This window comes from Bombus huntii, unplaced genomic scaffold (assembly GCF_024542735.1).
Source record: "Bombus huntii isolate Logan2020A unplaced genomic scaffold, iyBomHunt1.1 ctg00000074.1, whole genome shotgun sequence".
Lineage (NCBI taxonomy): Eukaryota > Metazoa > Arthropoda > Insecta > Hymenoptera > Apidae > Bombus > Bombus huntii.
Window position 1 is genome coordinate 229,876 of NW_026099332.1, and position 20,733 is coordinate 250,608.

Below are 20,733 nucleotides of genomic sequence, written 5' to 3' on the forward strand. Positions count from 1 at the left end.
CTGCCGTTAGGCTCTTTTCCCTTTTTGTTCAAACTAATTGATAGTCGAAAACTAGTATCAAGGAGGTGTGAATTTAGTCTTAGTTTGTAGAAACTATTAAAATGATAAAAATGGATACCGTATTAAATCGTCGAAGGCGCCAATTTACGATAAAAATTAAGAAATTGTTCAATTTGATTTTGTTATAATGGAAAACCCGTCCTTTGCTATGTCAAGAGATCGTTAACGTTTGATTGACATCTCGACACCTTGTCAAGATATATAAGGAACGCGAGAAGTCGCGCGCGAGCTCTTTCGTGCCTGAAATTCCGGACAGTGAACATCCAAGAAGAATTTAAATATAAGGTAAATAAAAAAAAATATCAAATAACAACATTGTAACTAGTAATTTATAACGTCTAAGTCATTAATTTACAATACTTGAGAAATTAATTTATAATATTTAAGCTATTAATTTATAACATTTAAGCCATTAATATATAACATATAAGCAATTAATTTATAACGTCTAAACTATTAATTTATAACATTTGTTGAGATATGTATAATTTTCTGTGTTGGACTGGGTTAAGTGTGTAGTAGAGATACTTGTATGTGAATATCAGCGTGTGGATGTATGTGTGTGCGCGGCGTCTCGAAAACAGATGAATGTAAACTGTTCAGTCGTTTAACAGTCGGGTATAGAAGAAAGTGCTGAGACGCGCGCAAGTGTGTATCGATGAATATATAAGAAATCGTCCATGAAATAAATAGATTACTATTTTAATATTAATCCTCAGTATAAATTTAGTGTTCTTATAACATTATTTCGGCTTCAAAGATCCACAATTGTCAAAAACATTTGTGCTATTAATTTATAACATTTAAGCTATTAATTTACAACATCTAAGCCATTAATTTACAACATTTGAACTGTCATTTTATACATGTAAGTTATTAATTTATAACATTTAGGCTATTAATTTACAACATCTTAGCCATTAATTTACAATATTTGAACTATTATTTTATACATTTAAGCCATTAATTTATAACATTTAACTCTGAATACAGTATTCAATTTCCAATTTCACTATTTCGTATAAAATCTGTGGTAACACAGAGTGTCGATGTATGTAACGATATATGGTATAACGTTATAACGTATTACTTTACATGATATAACTTTATAACGTATTACGTTTTATGGTATGACGTTATAACGTATTACGTTATATGGGACGACGTTATGACGTATTACGTTTTATGATATTACGTTTTATGATATAACGTTATAACGTATCACGTTATATCTTATAACGTTATAACGTAATACGTTATATGCTATAACTTTATAACGTAATACGTTATATGGTATAACGTTATAACGTATCACGTTATATGGTATGACGTTAGAACGTATTACGTTATATGGGATGACGTTATAACGTATTACGTTATATTCAATAACGTTACAACGTCATACGTTGTATGCTATGACGTTATAACGTATAACGTTATATGCTATAACTTTATAACGTATATCGTTATATGCTATAACTTTATAACGTAATACGTTATGTGGTATGACGTTATAACGTATTACGTTATATGGTATGACGATATAACGTATTATGTTATATGGTATGACGTTATAACGTATTACGTTATATTTTATAACGTTATAACGTAATACGTTGTATGCTATGACGTTATAACGTATAACGTTATATGCTATAACTTTATAACGTAATACGTTATATGGTATGACGTTATAACGTAATACGTTATATGCTATAACTTTATAACGTAATACGTTATATGGTATAACGTTATAACGTATCACGTTATATGGTATGACGTTAGAACGTATTACGTTATATGGGACGACTTTATAACGTATTACGTTATATGGCATAACGTTATAACGTATTACGTTATATGTTATAACGTTATAACGTAATACGTTATATGGTATGACGTTATAAAGTATTACGTTATATGGGATGACGTTATATCGTAATACCTCATATGGTATGCCGTTATAACGTATTATGTTAAATGGTATGACGTTATAACGTATTACGTTATATGGTATAACGTTATAACGTATTACGTTATATGGTATGACGTTATAACGTGTTACGTTATATGGGACGATGTTATGACGTACTACGTTATATGGTATAACGTTATAACGTATCACGTTATATTTTATAACGTTATAACGTCATACGTTATATGCTATAACTTCATAACGTAATACGTTATATGGTATGACGTTATAACGTATTACGTTATATGGTATGACATTAGAACGTATTACGTTATATGGTATGACGTTATAACGTATTACGTTATATTTTATAACGTTATAACGTAATACGTTGTATGCTATGACGTTATAACGTATAACGTTATATGCTATAACTTTATAACGTAATACGTTATATGGTATGACGTTATAACGTAATACGTTATATGCTATAACTTTATAACGTAATACGTTATATGGTATAACGTTATAACGTATCACGTTATATGGTATGACGTTAGAACGTATTACGTTATATGGGACGACTTTATAACGTATTACGTTATATGGCATAACGTTATAACGTATTACGTTATATGTTATGACGTTATAACGTAATACGTTATATGGTATGACGTTATAAAGTATTACGTTATATGGGATGACGTTATATCGTAATACCTCATATGGTATGCCGTTATAACGTATTATGTTAAATGGTATGACGTTATAACGTATTACGTTATATGGTATAACGTTATAACGTATTACGTTATATGGTATGACGTTAGAACGTATTACGTTATATGGGATGACGGTATAACGTATTACGTTATATGGTATGGCGTTATAACGTATTACGTTATATGGTATGACGTTAGAACGTAATACGAAATCGCCAAGGTTGAACCTAACTATTTTAGCTTTGTTTTCGTCGAACCTGTCCTTATCGTATTTGGCGCTTGCTTCTATATTCTTTATCGCCTGCTGTCTTACATGGGAGATATTTACTTCTCTTTCTTCGATATTGTCGCGTAGGGATAAGCCGTAGGGTCTCGCTGTTTTACCGATTAGTAGTTCCAACGGGCTTGACTTAGTCACGCGGTTGGTGGTACAATTTAGGGCCAGTTGTATTTCCCCGATCGCGTCTTGCCAGTGGTTTCTATTGTTGTGTTTTTTAGCGTACTCATAATACGCTCCACCTGTCCGTTGGCCCTACTAGCTCCGGTCGCAATTAAATGGAGTTTAATGTATTTATTTTGCCAAAAGTCTCGAAATTCTTTGCCCGTAAAACATCTTCCCTGATCCGCTATTATCCGGCAGGGAGTGCCGAACAAAAATATAGCGGACTTAAGCGCTTTAATGGTGTTAACGGATTCTATCTTACGGGTATAGTGCAAGTATACGAACTTAGTAAAGGCGTCGACCAACACAATGACGTATTCCTTCGAATCGTTTTTACCGCTTAATTTGCCCGTTATGTCCATATGAACCGTATGCCAATGTATACTGGTCTTATGTATGGGGTGTAATTCGGCTTGTACTCTACCCGAACTTGCCTTTGAAACTCGACAAGCATGACAGTTCTCTACGAATTTGCGAACATACTTCGCCATTCCTTCGAACCAGTAATACTCGTACAGTTTCGCAAGCGTTTTATCCCAACCTAAGTGCATAATGGACTGGTGCACATGGTTAATAACAGACCACCTAAACCCTCTCGAAACGATGGGCAGGCAGAGAGTTCTACCTTTTCTCTGTATTTTACGATGAAGGGTGCCGGACCGTAACTCATACGTATTCGCGACGTCTTCCGCGAGCTCTTCGTTCTGTAATTTATCGACGATCTCAGAAATTTGTGGGTCGCGACGTTGTTCCGCTAGTAGCCAATCGTCGAAGATTTCGGTTAGGTTAATTTCTTTCTCTACAATTTTGCTGAACGTACTGCGATCCAAGTCTACGGGATTTCGCGAAAAGAAATCTACGTGGGCCATTCGTTTACCTTCCCGGTACATAATGTCAAAGGTAAAAGTTTGCAGGTAAGCCCACCATCTGTAAACCCTGTCGTTCAAGTGTACCTTATTACTGGATGCTTTCAGGGAGTTGCAATCGGTGACAACGAGAAATTCTCGTCCGTGTAAGTAATGACGGAAGTGCTTGACGACGTTTACAACTGCTAACGTTTCCAATTCGTAGGAATGATACCTAGACTCCGCAGGGCCAGTTCTTTTGCTGTAATATTCCACTACTCGATTTTTACCTTCGACCCTGTGCATTAAAATGGCTCCATATCCTTCCGAGCTAGCGTCCGTATGTAGTTCTATGGGGTAATTGGGGTCAAATATCATTAGCACCGGCGCGTCAGTCAGGACGGAAATTACCTTTTGTCTTATCTGTTCGTGCCTATCCGTCCAAGGTATATTCTTGTTATTCGAGGTAAGTGCATACAGGGGTTTCATTACTTGTGAAAATTTGGGAATGAAGTTTCGGAAATAAGAGGCCAAACCTATGAATTGCCTAAGTTGTGTGACGGTCGACGGTGCAGGTAAAGAACTCAAGGCTTGTATTTTACCCGGGTTTGGACGGACTTCTCCGTTACGAATTACATATCCCAAGTAGAGTACCGATGTCTTTAAAGAGGAGCATTTTGAAAAGTTAAAGGAGAATCCGGCTTTCACGAGGGTATCTAATACGGTGCTCAACCTTTCTAGGGCTTGATCTACTGAGTCGGCAATAATTAGGACGTTGTCCAAGTAAACAACAACGAACGAATACGCGAGGTCGCCTAAGGCGTTGAGAATGGCCCTCTGGAAAACGGATGGTGCATTTTTCAATCCGAACGGCATAGTCACGTACTCGTATTGCCCGTCGGGTGTAACGAACGCCGTATATTCCGTCGAATTAGGATGAATGGGAATTTGGTGGAATCCGCTGGCCATGTCCAGGCTAATGAAGTATCTCGCCTTCTGCAATCTCGCGATTTGATCCGCGATGAGGGGTAGGGAATACCGGTTCGCGACCGTATTTTTATTTAATGCCCGAAAATCTACGCACAGTCTGTCTGAGCCGTCTTTCTTCTTTACAAGTAAGATAGGGCTCGCGAACGGTGAGTTGCTCGGCCTCACGATTTTTGCTCTAATTAACTCGTCTATTCTCTCACGTACTATCCTACGCTCTTCTTCGCTAAGTCGGTAAGGACTTCTTTGCACGGTGACATTAGGATCGATTAACCGTATTTCTAACTGGCCCGTGCTTACGCGAGTACGTGGGAAGCCCGTAATGAATGAATTTTTGAATTTCTCGAGGACAGAAATTAACCGACTTTTATCGTTACCAACCACGTCAGTGTCAACCGCATTGATATTGATCTCGTTTTTGGAGGTTTTACTACAGGCATTAATAGTCTTCGTTTTACAAATATCGACACTATTTCGTGTAATAGTTACATCAAAACCCTGGCTTAAGATCTCGCGGCCAATCATGATATCATAATGCAAGTGACTATCGGCCAGAACGTGAAAGGTTATCTCCAATGTAAAACAGTTAATGCGTACCGTAGATAAGATCTGGGATGTACTCTTAACGCAGGTGTTTCCTATTCCTCGCATAACTACTATATCTGTCGTTCTCCTACCGGAGAATTTCGGAGCGACAGATTCTCTAATTAATGAGCACTCGGCTCCGGAATCGAAGTAAAATGGGAACGACTCACCCAGATGACTTAAACTACCGGCTGGGGACTCCACCACGCAGGAGTTGACTTTACGCTCATCCTTGGGGCTTGGTCTACCGTCCCGTCGTGCCGGGCAGTTAGGTGTGATATGGCCTTCCGCATGACACCTGTAGCAAACCGCCTTGGACGGTGCGGCCGGTCGGCTTCCTTCCTGGCGTCGTGCATCCCTCTGCTGTTCGTTCTGCATCCTCTTGCGGCAGTCCTTTATTCTGTGTCCGAGAGTACCACAGTAATGACACCTCGTCTGGTGGCCCGATAACTTGCGTCGCTTAGCTTCGGGTTCCGCCGGTGCATCTCTCGGCGAAAATGTCGACTCTTCTTCGTAACAAAAGGGTCGCATTTCGCTCAGAAATTGGTCCTCCGTTCTGATATCGCTCGTGAGGGCCAATCGTTTAAGACGTTGGTCGTGTGGAATTAATATGTAGAGAGTGACAGCGTTAAGTATTTCGTCTAGCGTAGAATGTTGCCACCGCGTCTGCAGGAGGGAACGGACACGGCCGGCAAACGCCCCCGTGGATTCGCCCACTCCCCGCGGTTCCCTGGATACCTTGATTAACGATGAGGACGTCGTCTCTCGGCCACCGAAATGTATAAGGAATCGTTCCTTAACGGTAGACCAAGTAACCTCTCCGTCTCCCGTCATTCGTGCCAGCCAATGTGCTGCAGAACCCTGTAGAGAGTCACTTAAGGCAGAGTATAGCGCGTCATCTCGTAGGGGGTTGTTCTTCATGGCCCTACTAACAGCCGCGCACGACGCGGCTGGGTCGGCGCCTGCGACTTCTGGGTTAAAATGTGGTAATTTGGTGGTTCCCGCATTTGGCCTTTGCATTAGCGTATGAATTAGGTTGTTCATGACAGCGACCTGCCCTTCCAGCGCTCGAAGCCGTTCCGATCCCACTTCTGATGTCGGATTGGCACTGGGAGTGGGGTTGTGAGCGTCAAAGGAATCTTCTCGAGGATTAGCCATTGATACGGTACACACAGGTGTAGTTTATTGCAATGATAGAATTAGTACAGTCTCGACAATTGATCACGGCGGTTCGGCACTCGCGACACGAGTGACGATGCTCTCGGGCTCAATAACGAATCCGCGGCCAATGGGATGACAACAGAACGTACTCACAAAGTCTAAGTCTGGTTAAAACGTGAAATAACCACTGATCGCGAAGACGTTACTCTTTTATCGATGAGATCGCGAGCGAGAATGCCTTTCCCGTCCCGATGATGCCACAGAGGAAAACTATAATGGGGTGTGTCTAAGGATACGAGATCATCGGATTCGTCGAGAAAAGCCTTCGTTCAGAAAGTAAGGGAAATTGGCGTTGCTGCTAATTGGTCAATCTCGATATTGGTGGTTAGAAAAAGATGCTAGCCGCCCTCGAGGGAAAGTTGCTAGCCGCCCTCGAGGGAAAGTTGCTAGTGGGAGACGCCGCTCGTTGAAAAATATGTCTCCCCTATCTTCCCGTAGTTGGGACAGAGACTGTTTGTCTGTTTGAAGGACTTTAGTTAACTAAACCTTAAGATTTATAACGGGCCCTCGGGCTAGCCGAACATGTACTGCGGAGACGCGTCGACATCTGGCAATCATCTTACTCGAAGAATAGGGTCTGCGTGTGGCGAGCCACGGAACAGAAACCGTTGGAATGTTTACTGTCGCGTGTCGCCACGAATATTTCTTTTAAGGAGAGCTATAGAATTACTCCATACCTTTGTTAGACAAAGCGTTCATCCCGTGACCGCGGCTACGTTCGGCGACTGACTGTCGCCTCGAGCCCAAGCTCATTATCACGACTCTCGAACAATTACAATCGGGTTGAATAACTACAATTGTTCAATTACAGCTATAGTAGATTCTAGGTTACAATGTTGCGGGATTATCCAAAATTCCAAAGGCTCTGGTGTTCTTTCATCTTCGACATATATATATGTCGGGTTTACATTAGAATTAGGGTTAGGGGCGTAAAGCGAATCTTCGTTTGGATTACACATCGTCGTTATGCAATAGAGAAGACATTGGCTAGTGCAAATACGATTACCATAGAACCGGACAAGTAACCGTGGTAATTAGATACTCGAGAAACTAATGACAATGATCCTAGGTTCAATAACGAACCCGCGGACAACGGGACGGTAGCCGTACGCACTCGCAAAGATCTAAGTCGGATTCTGTGTTAATAGTCGCTGGCGTTAATCTCTTTTTTTGTCGATGAGACCGCAAGAGAGAATGACTTTCCGACCCGGTGATACCCCAGAGGAAAACTATGACGGGGTGTGTCTAAGGACACGAGATCATCGGATTCGTCGGGGACATCCTACGTTCGGAAAGTAAGAGAAATTGACGTTGCTGCTAATTGGCCAATCTCCATATCGGTAGTTAGAAAAGGATGCTAGCTGCCCTTGAGGGAGGGTTGCTAGTGGGAGACGTCGTTCGTGGAAAAATAGGTCTCTCCTGTCTTCCCGTAACTGGGACAAAGACTGTGTATCTGTTGAAGGATTTTAGGTAACTAGATATTAGTGTTTATGACGGTCCTCGGGCTAGCCGATCACGTACTGTGGAGACGCGTCGACATTTGGTAAACATCCTGCCCGGAGAATAGGATCTGCGTGTGGCAAGCTACGGGACAGAAACCGTTGGAATGTTTACTGCCACGTGCCGCTACAAATCTTTCTTTTAATGAGAGCTATAGGATTACTCAATGCCTTTGTTAGATGGAGAGTTCGTCCCGTTGACCGCGGCTACGTTCGGCGACTAATTGTCGCCTTGAGCCCAAGCTCATTGTCACAAGTCTCAAACAAATACAATTGGTTAGAATGACGGCAAATCGTTTAGTTACAACTGTAGATTTTAATTACAATGTTTTTATGGATTTTCCCGAGGTTTCAGAGGGAAGGCACCGGTGTCCTCTTATCTCCGACATATATAAATTATATTTAAGAAGTTTGGGATAGTTTAAAGATGAAATAAATTGCTTTTTAAGTTTAATCTCTTACTTTCGACGAAATCAAGTTTCTCTGGAATTTGATGGGGTTTAAGATTTGATATCGGTGTCGTAGGAGTTATGTGACACTATAAGGTGGAATAAATCTAGCGAGGAGTTTAAGGTGCGGCAAAGGAGCGTGGAATGTTGCAATAGAAATTTATTGCAGTGTTAGTGCATTGGTAGATTGATCAAATTTACGTGTAGCGTGGGTAACCAATGGTAAATATTTTGCAATGAGTATAATTTCTCAGTAATCTGAAGCTTATAAAATCTATTGACAACTAATGGAAATTGTTGATTTAACAGATCAATTTTAAATTCCTCGTTAATCTAAATTTTTTTAATCCTATTTACAGCTAAACCTTACGACGAAAAATTAACGAAGTGGAATAAAAATGGCATTGTGATTCTTCTCGTCGTGTATTGGTGTCACATCAAATTTAAGAGACAGTTTTACTTGCGGATGCTGCATGTTACGTTGGTGAAGTCGACGAAAGCGTAAAATAGGAACTCGTCCGAAATACACTAACGCGGAAGGTTAAATTTAACGCAAAAGGCTGAGAAATTAGTTTAGAACTCGAAGTTTCATTGGTACGACGCTCTTGAAACGCATTCAAAGAGGTCGGCGACCTCGAAAGGGGATGAACGCAACTGTTTCGTGGGAATTTCTTATTGTGGCTTATTTGGATGAAGCTGCTTTAAAATCAGCGCTGGATTCGTCTGTATTTTGCCCGGAAATCATAAAATGTTTAGGCCAGGCGACTCCATGTACAGAAAATGTTATGTCCACTTTTTACATCCGTAGAATTCAACTCTTTACTACTATGCACTTCTTCTCCAAAAAAATATCGCGTTTCAATATTAAAAAAGTTTCAATAATATACTATCCATTAGAAGAATGATAACCTGATAACCTTACAAATTATTAGTATTAACAAATTCTTATTGTCGTATAGAAATGCCAACTATTGCTTTGGTAAAACAAACAAAGGAATTTTACAGGTAAATTTTACAAATTACAAGTCATCTTATAACGCAAAATGCGACGTGTAAAATTGTCTCAATTTATTAATAGTATTAATAAATTATTATGATAAAAGATGCAGGAATCTTAGCCTCATGAGAAATTAGAGATGAAAATGAGTGGGAAAAGATTAATCGAGGACACAATAGTATTATTCCAGGAAGTGCTAGTTCTTGCTAGATTCCGGTTACAATGTTCTTAACGCGTGGAAATTAGTCTTGACCAGGAAACATCTATAACGGCATGTATTTTCTGCCGTGATTGTAAATCTGTTTGGAACATGCGGTTTGTCCGTTAATCTAGGCGCTGTTGTTCAATTGAGTCAATATTATTTGTTGGTAGATTAGTGTGTGCAAGAGCGCTCTATCCATTATTGACCAATTCGAGCACGTATTGGTAAATTTCACACCGGCAATTACGGTGAAATCGTTCGTGGTCGCTGGAAATTGGCAGTATCGTTTGCGGTCGTGAGCTGATTGACACTGCGTGAGCGGGGAATTATGTGAAGCAGCTTTGCTTTGTCGTTTCATGCATTTAATAGGTTTACGGCGGTGGACAGAGTTTGTAAAAAATGAAGACAAGGTAGAAAAAGATTATTTTTCATTTTTTACCATTAGATTATTTTCAAAGTGATCTTTTCAGTGAAATATGATTGACAAAAAATAAGATATATAATTGAATCATTATAGAAAATAGAATAATATTTATAATAAAGAAATAAAAATCAATTATAGAATAACATATAATAATAATAATAATAATAATAATAATAATAATAATAATAATGTGGATAGACTTTATGTTTACTTTTATATGTATAATGATACTGTTTGATCCTTGAATTAAAGTTAAGATTAACGTTGCGATTATGATTATCCTTTGTCTGACTAAATATATTTGAAGTATCAATTACAGTAGAATTTTTGAAAGATTCTTGGCTGTTAAACAAAAAACTGGTTCCTTTATTGTTAGGGAAGTGATACATTTACACTGTACATGAGAGTGTGTGTGTAAGGGTTAGAGGGCGTCAAGGACTTAGTGGGGACAAAAGACTGTTGCCAGATGTTAGAAGAATCTAGGATAGTCGGTTGGCGACCAGCGTGCGTGCAAGACGTTCTTCAGAGAGTAATATAGATGTATAACTGTTGTGTGGGAAATATAGTCAATAATTTGTATTCCCAAATCCTCGAATTTCCTTAACATTTATATTTCGCTCAATTATCATAGAATCGTGAAACTGACTTTCACTTCAAATTTTGTCTGTTTCAGGAGTAACAAGTACCTGCAAAAATCATCCATCAGCCGGATATGTGCTGTCGGAGGGTTTTTCATTAGCATTCCCGTCTTTCTAACTGGTAAGAACCAATTCCTTCAATTCTGTCAACTTTAACCTTTTGAAAGATACTAGTACATAAGTTATACGTTTAATTTTTCTTGAATTCAGGCATGAATCTAAAAGATACTGTGAACTATCTCTGAGTGTATGAAATCAGTTTAGAAATCCAATGGAAATAAAGTTAATTTTAACGCCGAATAGTCATTATTTTTCTTAGAAAAATAAAAATGATCGTCTTTTAGGGAAGTTTTAACAGATTAATTTATAAAGAGCTGAAACAGAATATTCATGTCATGCATGAATACGGCTGGTGGATGGATCGAGATCTAATCTAAAGTTTACGTTGTGTCATGCTAGTTTACACAGCTATCATTCGCTCGATCGATCGTTAAGCTGTTGAACTCGATTCAAGACGGACATTTTGACTCTGTTCAGAAGAAAACTGCGTTTTAATAAATTTGACGGAATAGAAATTATGATAGACTACAACGTTTTTTTAATTATATCATAAAATTTATTTATTTTTTTTTTAATGTCATGTTAGAAACTTCAAATACTGTCCAAAACTTCGAACGTAATCGTTTTAGAAATTTGTAAATTACTTAACGACCAAAAATATTGAATTCTCTATTGTCTGAAGATAGATTCTCTATAATTTAAGTAATTTATTCGTCGAGAATTGATATATAAAGACTTAAATAATAAATTAATTGAAAAATAATTTGCGACTAGTATTGAAAATTTCAATGAAAAGCATATGTATATAGTTTACGCTTCGAGAATTATATGTATTGAGAATATGTATTTGCGCTGATTCTTTGTCCCGCTTGTTATGGCATACGTGTTATAATGATCCTCTAACAATGCTTTCAGGTATGATATTGTATACATTCATCCAGTTTTATTCGACGCCGGTGTCACGTAAAATGGATACTTGGGTTGCGAGAGAAAAGAAAGCTGAGTCGTAGTCCAACTATTAATTCTCTTTTATCGAACTTTATTATGACTTTGGCACTTACAGTAGAATAACGTTGAACAGAGAAAGGGGTGTTGTACAAGAACAGCAACTAGAACGAGAACTCCCCGGGCTGGGTGAAGTCTCGGCTTATATACACCCTGGCTTGGGGATGTTGGGGGGTTTGGTGTGGATTCCAAGGAGTCCGAAAGTCGGGGTTGGGGCCTTATCTCTGATGGGGACTAAGATGCGTCGCGGCGTTGGCGTCCGACAGTCGGGAGTCGATGTCTTTTCTCTGAGAGGTAATTGGTGTCACACCGGCAATCGTTACGTCCGTTTTCATAGGCCTTGGCATCGTGTTTTGTGGATGCGCAATGGTCCATAACGTCTTCGTGTGGCAGAGGGTAAGAACATATCGCTATTAAAAAAGAAAACGAACACGTTAAAACACGTCTAAATCATCTTTTATGTGTATTTTACTCGGAAATCATTTTATCGTGAAATTTTGTTTTCAGAGTTACCATAATTTATCTGGTAGAGTTCATAAAAATTTTTCTGAAATCAATTGCAAGCTTTTAGGAAACCAGGATTTTTCACATTTTTAAGAAGCGTTATAATTATATTGCTGATCTTTATTTTATTCGTGCGAAATTGAAAAGTACGCAAATGGCGCAAAATGCATAAAATGCGCTAAAATATACGTATATAAGAAAACAAATCTCGATTAAAATTTTATTTCCTTGATTATGTTCGTAAAACTACAAACTTGTATAAAAATACGCATTCTAGTTATAAGTGTTAAAACATTCGATCTAGTCCTTATCACATTCATGAAAACCTCCATTTAACCATTCGTTGTATCAACGAACATTCATATGCAAAACTTACCACCTACCACATCCTCCGCGTATTAATATAATCCCCTTTTATAAATTATACACTTTAGAGTGGACTGGTTGGGTCAGAGTGATATAAGCTTACAAGTTCTCGAGGAGTTCTACCGAAGTTACATTTACGTTTGCATAATTTCACCGAAAAAGATACTCTGTAGAATGACAGGTTCGTTTGTTTATGTGATCCGCGATCGCAACTATTTCAAGGGGATTTTATAAATAACCATACACACGATATTCAGTGTATTTTCGTATTCTCGTTTATTTTTGGGAGATTTGTAAAACTGTTGAACAAAATAATTGAGTAACGATTATATTTGCTGAGAAAAAGTCTTTTTCTCTGTACCCCTCCTTCTACTTCAAGCATGTAGTATTGACAATAAGATTGACAATGGCTGAAAGTAATCCAAAAGAGTTTTCACCATGGTTATCGGTAACGAAAAAGATTTGAATCATCTTTAATACTTATTCGTAACTAGAATCATTTCAACTAAAATGTAAATTCTTATATTATAACTTTTTTAATTTGTTATGGCCCCTGACTACAACCTAACCTATCATTCTTATTTCGTAGGAGAAGACGAATGCCGTGAAGGCGTTAGCGCGCGAACAGTGCGAAGCGGCGGTACAGCTGCAGCGTCAGCAGCAGCTGCAACAGCACCAGAACCAGCACCAGCTACAACAGCAACAACAACTACGTGGCCCGTTAACCATCCACCATGCTGGCTGCCCAACGAAAGTCGGGCCCGTGACGAACCAACTAAATACCAGCCACGCAACGCACGGCCGAGCTGCACAGTACCAACACTATCATCACCATCATCATCATCGACACGTGTCAATGTCTCCACCGCTCTTGTTGCTCTCATCGCCAGCTCCGATCGCGGCGACGCACAATCATCTGAACGTGAGCGGACACAGAAACGTGGTTACGCCACCGGATACACCAGCAGATAGATCGCCACCGAGTCCTGGAAATAAGCTAAATAGATCGCAGCATTTGCCACGGGAAGCAACCGGCAGCGTCAGTCCTGGTCTTCCGGCTGCCACATTGGATCTAAGTAGCGCAGCAACCACCAATAGTCCGCATGAATTGTCCACGTTAGTTTAGAAATTTGGTCCGAACATTATATCTTCACATAGGATTGGAGATTAATAGTTGATAGTTAATTTACACATCGATCTTTTTATTTGTAAATTGGGTCGTGGTTTAGAGTTGGTTTGTAAAAATTCGGTCCTAATTGTTAAATGATGAATATTGATTAAGAATAATAGGCATTGATGTACCAATCTTTACTTGAGCACACGCATTGGAGATTTCACTTTTATTCAGTGAAACAGCAACTTCATTACTCGCTTATTCAATACGGCAATTGCATATATTTCATGGACATTTTAACAATGTTTTGAATAATTTCTAACGGTACAATTGTGATGAAGTGAAAAAAATCGTGATAAGAAACAGAGAGAAAAGTTGCTCGTTAATGAATATTGACCAGAAATAAAGTAATTTCTAAAGAATATCCCGAAGACGTCGTAGATATTACGAAAGGAATGATTAATTTATACCCGCGTGTATCTTGCCATTACCATACTATTATTATTATTATTAATATTGTTAGTAGTACTCGATTACATTATTATTAATATTAATATTATTGCCTTATTATTATTAATGTTATGGAACCTCTAGTCCTAGGTTACTTTCGCTGCCACGAAAGGATAAGATTTTCGAATTTTTTACTATTACGTGTAATTCAAGTTTTCCTGTTGCGCATGCGCAGTAGAAAGAAAGTTAGCGGAACTCAAATCTCGAACTATAGAGAGTTGAAAAGTAGTAAAAGTAAAAAAGCACGAATAACATTTGTATTTGTGCTGGATTAAGTTTGATAATTGAAAATTGAGTTTGATGATAACATTTTTTTCGTATTCGCTTTGGTAAATATTAGTTTTATTTAAAATTGAACAAAGCATTTTATGTTTTTCAAATACGGTACATAATCGTAATATCGAATTTTGTAAACTGATAGTAAGAAACTCTATAATTCGAGACTGGAACTTTGATCAAGTTCACATTGAACGTAAACTGACTTAATTTTGTTATTTAAGCGTGTATACTATACGTGTTTGTTCCTTCTTCTCTTGTGCGCAGGCTATAGCTTAATTACTTCCAATAAACGCAGTTATATCGAATCAATGACCGATACAAATTTAGATATTAGGATTATTTAAACAAGAGATTAAAAACTAAAAAGTATTGTTTTTATACTGCATATGTACATATGCAATATGAACGACAGTTTGTGTAATAATATGTACCCCTCTTCTTAGTTTACTTTTGTATATTTTGCGACATTTGATATTAATTTTATGAGGAACGTACTTACACTTTATCTTTGTAATTAAATGTGAAATGAAAGAAAAGAAATGACATGAGAAAAGGAAATTCGATGTATGAGTATATACGAATTGACGGAATTAAAATTTAACGCTATATTTAAATAGAAGACGTGAAATATCTTGTCATCTTAAAATAACTTGATCATTCCTATTCTTTTACATAAAAACACTTTTCGACTGTAACTTAAGAAACATGTCTGCTAACGTGAAACGTGCCAGAAAAAATTAACAACTTCCATTAAATTGGCAAATTTCTCATTAATATCGTAAAACTCGCGTTTACAAAGATCAGATCAGTGTACATAATATACAAAACAAATGCAGAATATATAAATATAGCACATACGTTCTGAATTATATTCGAATTGGGCAGGGTAACCAAGTGAAAATATGTAAATTTCACGATGTGTAATGTACACTTTATCGAACTTGTAAGTAGTGTAGAAATAGAATATTTTACACGTAACAAAATATACAAACGACAATACACAAGTTAAATTATTTGTTAGATCCATGTATAACAAGCATAGTACAAAAGTGTTTTAGCTTTATGTACTGGTAATTATGAGAAATACCAACTTAATAGATGTATTTGGTATGTACCTAGTTAAGAAAACAATAAATTATTCTGAACAGATAAAGCGTTTAGTAGCTTGTGAAGTATGAATTTTCGAAAACGTAAGTATTTTATATCTAAGTAGTTAAGAAACGCGAGCAAGGGATATCAAACAAAGGAACAAAGTTTTTTTGTTTAAAAATATTTAATTTGTTGTTCTATTATCCGAGGTTAGAAGCGATAATGTACAAAATCTGAATAAATAAGATTCTTCAATATTATTGAATTTTAATTCTAGGGTAAAGTAATATATCCGCATATTTTATTTATATACAATATGTATAAATAATGATGTGATTTGACTAATTTTGTTGAAAGAATATTTGTACTTTTTACGTAAAACTTTAGTCTTTTACAAACTTTCTTGTAATTAATAAACCAGTAAACACAATATTAATAAAATCTATTAAAATTATAAACAAACTCATAAGTTTTAATTTTAGTCCTTAAAAGTTGAAATATTTTGCTCCAATGTCGAGACATTTGTTTTAATCCAAAACATTACTATACTGAATCGATAATGTTGCATGTGCCAGGAAAATGATGATAGTGTCAGATAACTTGTTGTGAAACGAAAAAGCATTGCATGTACATTTCTGTTGTTTTGTTGACCATGAGTTTGATGATCTTTTAAACTTGCCCATAGCTAAGAAATCAAACAGTATATCTAAACGAAATTAATTTCAAATTATTTTTTAGGTTCTAAGCTTTTATCTAATCTTTCAGAAGTTGCAAAATTTATTCCACAAGAGTCTTTTTTATCATAACCAAGTACACATCTTAAAACCATTTAAGTCTTCCTTAGTAATTTCTTCTTATCTTTAATAGTAACGAAAATAATTTAGATGAACGTTTTAAAATTGACACCCTGTATATTAAAAATAAAAGATATATTTTCTTCATAATTGGATAGGCTTTTTACAATGGCAATGTACAAATATCAAAATTGCAATTATACTATAACATATGTATATATATAAGCTTCACATTTAAACACAAGATTCTTTATTATATTTTTTTAATACCAATATTTTAATAATTATAACAAGGGTTTTTTAACAAGAGATGTATAACATTGTATACAAATTTTCAAAAACCTATAGATAATTTCAGTTATGCTCTTGCATCATTAATTGTTGATGGAACTCTTACCTCAATTCCATCTAGTTCCTTAGACATTACTATTTGACAGCCTAGCCGTGACCTGAAATTAAATATTATATAACTGAATATGTCAATAAATATATTTATTGCTATACAAATTAATACTAATACACAATAAGATTTCTATTTATCCATTTGAAAATCAACATTGTAAATATGCTAATTCCAACATAGATTTGTAATGATTATAGGGTCATAAATAAAAAACTATGAAAATTTATTATAATTTCAGTTTCGTAGTATTCAGAGATAGCGATTTGAAATTCTACATTGAGATGCAGATTTCGAAATACCCAATACTAACCTGTTTTTACATAAATTTGAATAGAAAAATTCACTTTATAAAATATTAAAAGGTAATAGAATTAATAATGTGAATGATTTGATACTGATTATTAATATTACTGATTATAACGTATCTGTTAATTCATATGCTAAATCCAACATGTCTAATTCTTCATCTGTTGGTTTGTCAGGAAGTGCATCATAAACTTCTTTCGAAAATATTAAACAAGTTAATGTTCCTTCACAAGCACCTATATCAATTATATTTTAAGATTACAACATACTTATATAATAAAGTATCAAAAGTTAAAAATAATAAGAATATTAAACTTGATAAAAATGAAACTTTTCAAATATTTTCTACCTCAAAATTATTTATTTTAAATTAAGTAAATTATGCTTCTTTAAAACATACCATATCCACCTAAATCAATTTCATTATTTACTACTATGTCTAATATAGTATCTCCTACTTTCCCTTTTGCTTTGATTCTCTCTCCACTTGCTTTAACAAACGTTATATTTACTCTGAAAATAATATTTATGAAAGATAAAAATTATTTCAATATAATTATTTTCTTTATTTTTTGTGTTTCTTCAATTAATCTTCTCTTAATTATACCTTAATTGTATGTATCACTTATGATAATAGAAATAATTTAAAAATAAGATATACTTGTCTTAATAATACATAAATAAAATTCGTATATCATATATTTATAACAGTGTTATATTTTTAGTTGTTCACTGTCAATGTTGTTCTTATTAATACTATTCTATTAATACTATGTTATTTTTCTAGATGTTATACTCCTACAAAGAGAAAAATTTCTTAGACATTATTATTAGCATTATTATTTTGACACCAATTTTATATTGGAAGGCAAGTACTGAAATTCTATTAAAAAAAGAAGGAAAGCACAAGAAAATTTGTATCACTTACTCTTGTTTTTCTGAAAGTGGTTGCGTGGTCGATATTCCTCTTGTTGCCTGCAAAAAGGGCAACGTTGTGTTGCTTGTATATTTTGAATAATTTGATGCAATACCGAGAATTGATCTCGAAAATTTTTGTAATTGATTTACTAACGCCATTCCACTGTCATAAATATCATGAGTATGGGACACCCTGACCGAACACCAGATAAGTATTGCGGAAAATATCAATTGTAGATCAATTGTACTTTGTACAAAAACTTCCACTGCATTCTTCGGCTGCTATACTGGGACGTTCCTTTACTGTGATAGGTTATAAAACGATTCCTAACACAAGTGACGTATCTCTACCGGACACGTGCTCTTCGGGCCACACGTTTTATGATACAAGACCAGCAAAATGATCAATGTGTAATTTTACATATCTTACATTTTTTTCAAATGAAATATTGTTTTTATTAAACGTTTAAAACCTCAGGCAACATTTATTTCATCTGATTTCAGTTTTACAAATATATATCTATAATACATATCTGTATAAATTACGGTCTGGTTATATCAAACAGGAACCGACACTCGCTAGGGAAAACTGCCCAAAAATTGAATCGTAAAAACCAATATGAAAGACAACAAATTTCTCGTTCTGCGGAACAAATAGAAATGAGCAGAGTATCTTTATCTTTATCTGAGACATTCAAAGCGTATCACGCATACGCTAAACCTGAAGAAAACTTTCTTGTCTTCCATGTTCATTTTTCCCTTTCCATTTCCGAACGGTTTCTTCTATATTTATTTATATGTTCGTGATTGATGCTATTGACAACATACAACTAAGGGGAAATACGAATAGTAATAGATAGATGTATAATTCATTATGCAATTTTATAGAATTAAATCTTATTTATCTTCAGATATAAAAACTATATTTACCAGCTGAAACACTAACGCATATGCAGTATAATATAATCTACTTAACAATCTCGTTTTAGTTATAATATGTGATTAATTCTTTTGCTATTTCGCTATAAACAGTTTCTTGTGCATACAATATTTTTTTATAGTATTCTAATATATTGTTAGATATTGTAAAGAAAGTAAAGTACAGTTATTGAAGTTTGGGAACATTCAATGTTAACCTTGCTTCAAAAAATAATCTTTCGAATGAATGGGGAATAGATTTTTAGTATTATAGTTGGTATAATGTCATCATTGTTTACAATGTGTTAGAGTTAAAGAAATGAGACAAATTAATATTTCAGAAGCAAATTCAATATTTAAATGATGTTATTTTAAAATGGCAGATGATATGAATGTTCTTTTTATACGAGGAAATGGAAACGTATGTATGGTAATGGAAACGTAATGGTTTTAACATTATTTTAGTACAAGATCTTAGCATAATAGTAATTAACAGTATCCACTACCTTTTAGTCAATTTTTGAAAAATGACATATATGATAATTTGCAATAGTTTGATAATAAAATACTTGTATCAATATTAATAACGTATAATTTGCTATCTCAAAAAGATACAGACTCAGCCAATGATAATGTTTGGGATGATAGTGCATTAATAGAAGCATATGATAAAGCAATATATTTAGCAAAAGAAGAAGTTATCAAGCGAATGGGAATGGATGTTGGAAATTCTCAACCGAAAGAAAACCTACAAAATCTTAAGCAGCCTAAACACGCAAGTAAATTACACAAGGTTGTGATTTTGATAGAATATTACAAATTTGATACAGAATATTATTAAATATATTGATTAAGAAGCAAATTATTTTATTTTGCTATTTACTTATATTTATTTGTATACACATCTTCTCTCTATAGAAATGGATCATAGGAGCACCTTCTCGTGCAATATACTCAGAGGATGGAGAAACTTATGAAGCTATAATATCAAAAATTTACGAAAACAATGGCACGTGTTGAAGTGGTTACCACTTCTAAGAAAACTCTACATCTGGTCTTTTTTAGTTTTCTCAAGCACTGAAGCCATCGACAGCGTGTAGACAAAAGACTGCGACGAAGTCAGGCCATAAACAGTAGACAGGCGACGTTGGCTTCGGGGTTTTTCAGTTATTAGGTAACACAGCTAGCGTGCGGATCTGGACCAGCTCAAATTGTATTTTTACTTATTACACTTCTATTTAAATATATTTTCTACCTTACAATTTATCCACGTGTTTTCTCTGTTTACACACCGAATAACCTCAACAGGTTATGGGCCCAGGGCTGTAAATTGCAAGGTAGCAACGTGAAATGAATAAATTGTTAAAGTGTTGTGCTTAGTAAAATAAGGGATAGTGCTAAAATGGAATCAGCAAGTGCGAAGGTCGAGATATTAGGCGGCGAAGGAAATTGGCTCCAGTGGCGTTTTGTTATGCGTACAC

General features: G+C 35.5%; 3 protein-coding genes across 3 annotated transcripts in view; 1 reads left to right on the plus strand and 2 right to left on the minus strand.

The window, feature by feature from the left end:
- LOC126876414 (omega-amidase NIT2-A-like) overlaps nucleotides 1–20,733 on the minus strand; it is a 65,682-nt gene that overhangs the window by 23,614 nt on the left and 21,335 nt on the right. The window lies entirely within an intron of this gene.
- LOC126876409 (protein odd-skipped-like) lies at nucleotides 12,801–14,047 on the plus strand. The gene is made up of 2 exons (XM_050639253.1): nucleotides 12,801–13,369; nucleotides 13,511–14,047. Exons 1-2 carry the CDS (start codon nucleotides 13,328–13,330, stop codon nucleotides 14,045–14,047), a joined length of 579 nt encoding a protein of 192 aa, XP_050495210.1. The 5' UTR covers nucleotides 12,801–13,327.
- Nucleotides 16,824–18,863, minus strand: LOC126876415 (adrenodoxin-like protein 2, mitochondrial). Its single transcript, XM_050639269.1, has 3 exons — nucleotides 18,345–18,863; nucleotides 17,817–17,929; nucleotides 16,824–17,156 (listed from the first exon to the last, which is right to left on the minus strand). Exons 1-3 carry the CDS (start codon nucleotides 18,491–18,493, stop codon nucleotides 17,146–17,148), a joined length of 273 nt encoding a protein of 90 aa, XP_050495226.1. The 5' UTR covers nucleotides 18,494–18,863; the 3' UTR covers nucleotides 16,824–17,145.

Excerpts from the sequence above, each read along its gene's own strand:
- LOC126876409 (XM_050639253.1), top strand. The coding sequence starts at position 13,328 with ATGGCTGAAAGTAATCCAAAAGAGTTTTCACCATGGTTATCG. Across the intron at positions 13,370-13,510 it reads AGTTTTCACCATGGTTATCG|GAGAAGACGAATGCCGTGAA; the intron begins GTAACGAAAAAG and ends CTTATTTCGTAG.
- LOC126876415 (XM_050639269.1), bottom strand. The coding sequence starts at position 18,493 with ATGGCGTTAGTAAATCAATTACAAAAATTTTCGAGATCAATTCTCGGT. Across the intron at positions 17,930-18,344 it reads CCACTTTCAGAAAAACAAGA|AGTAAATATAACGTTTGTTA; the intron begins GTAAGTGATACA and ends TATTATTTTCAG.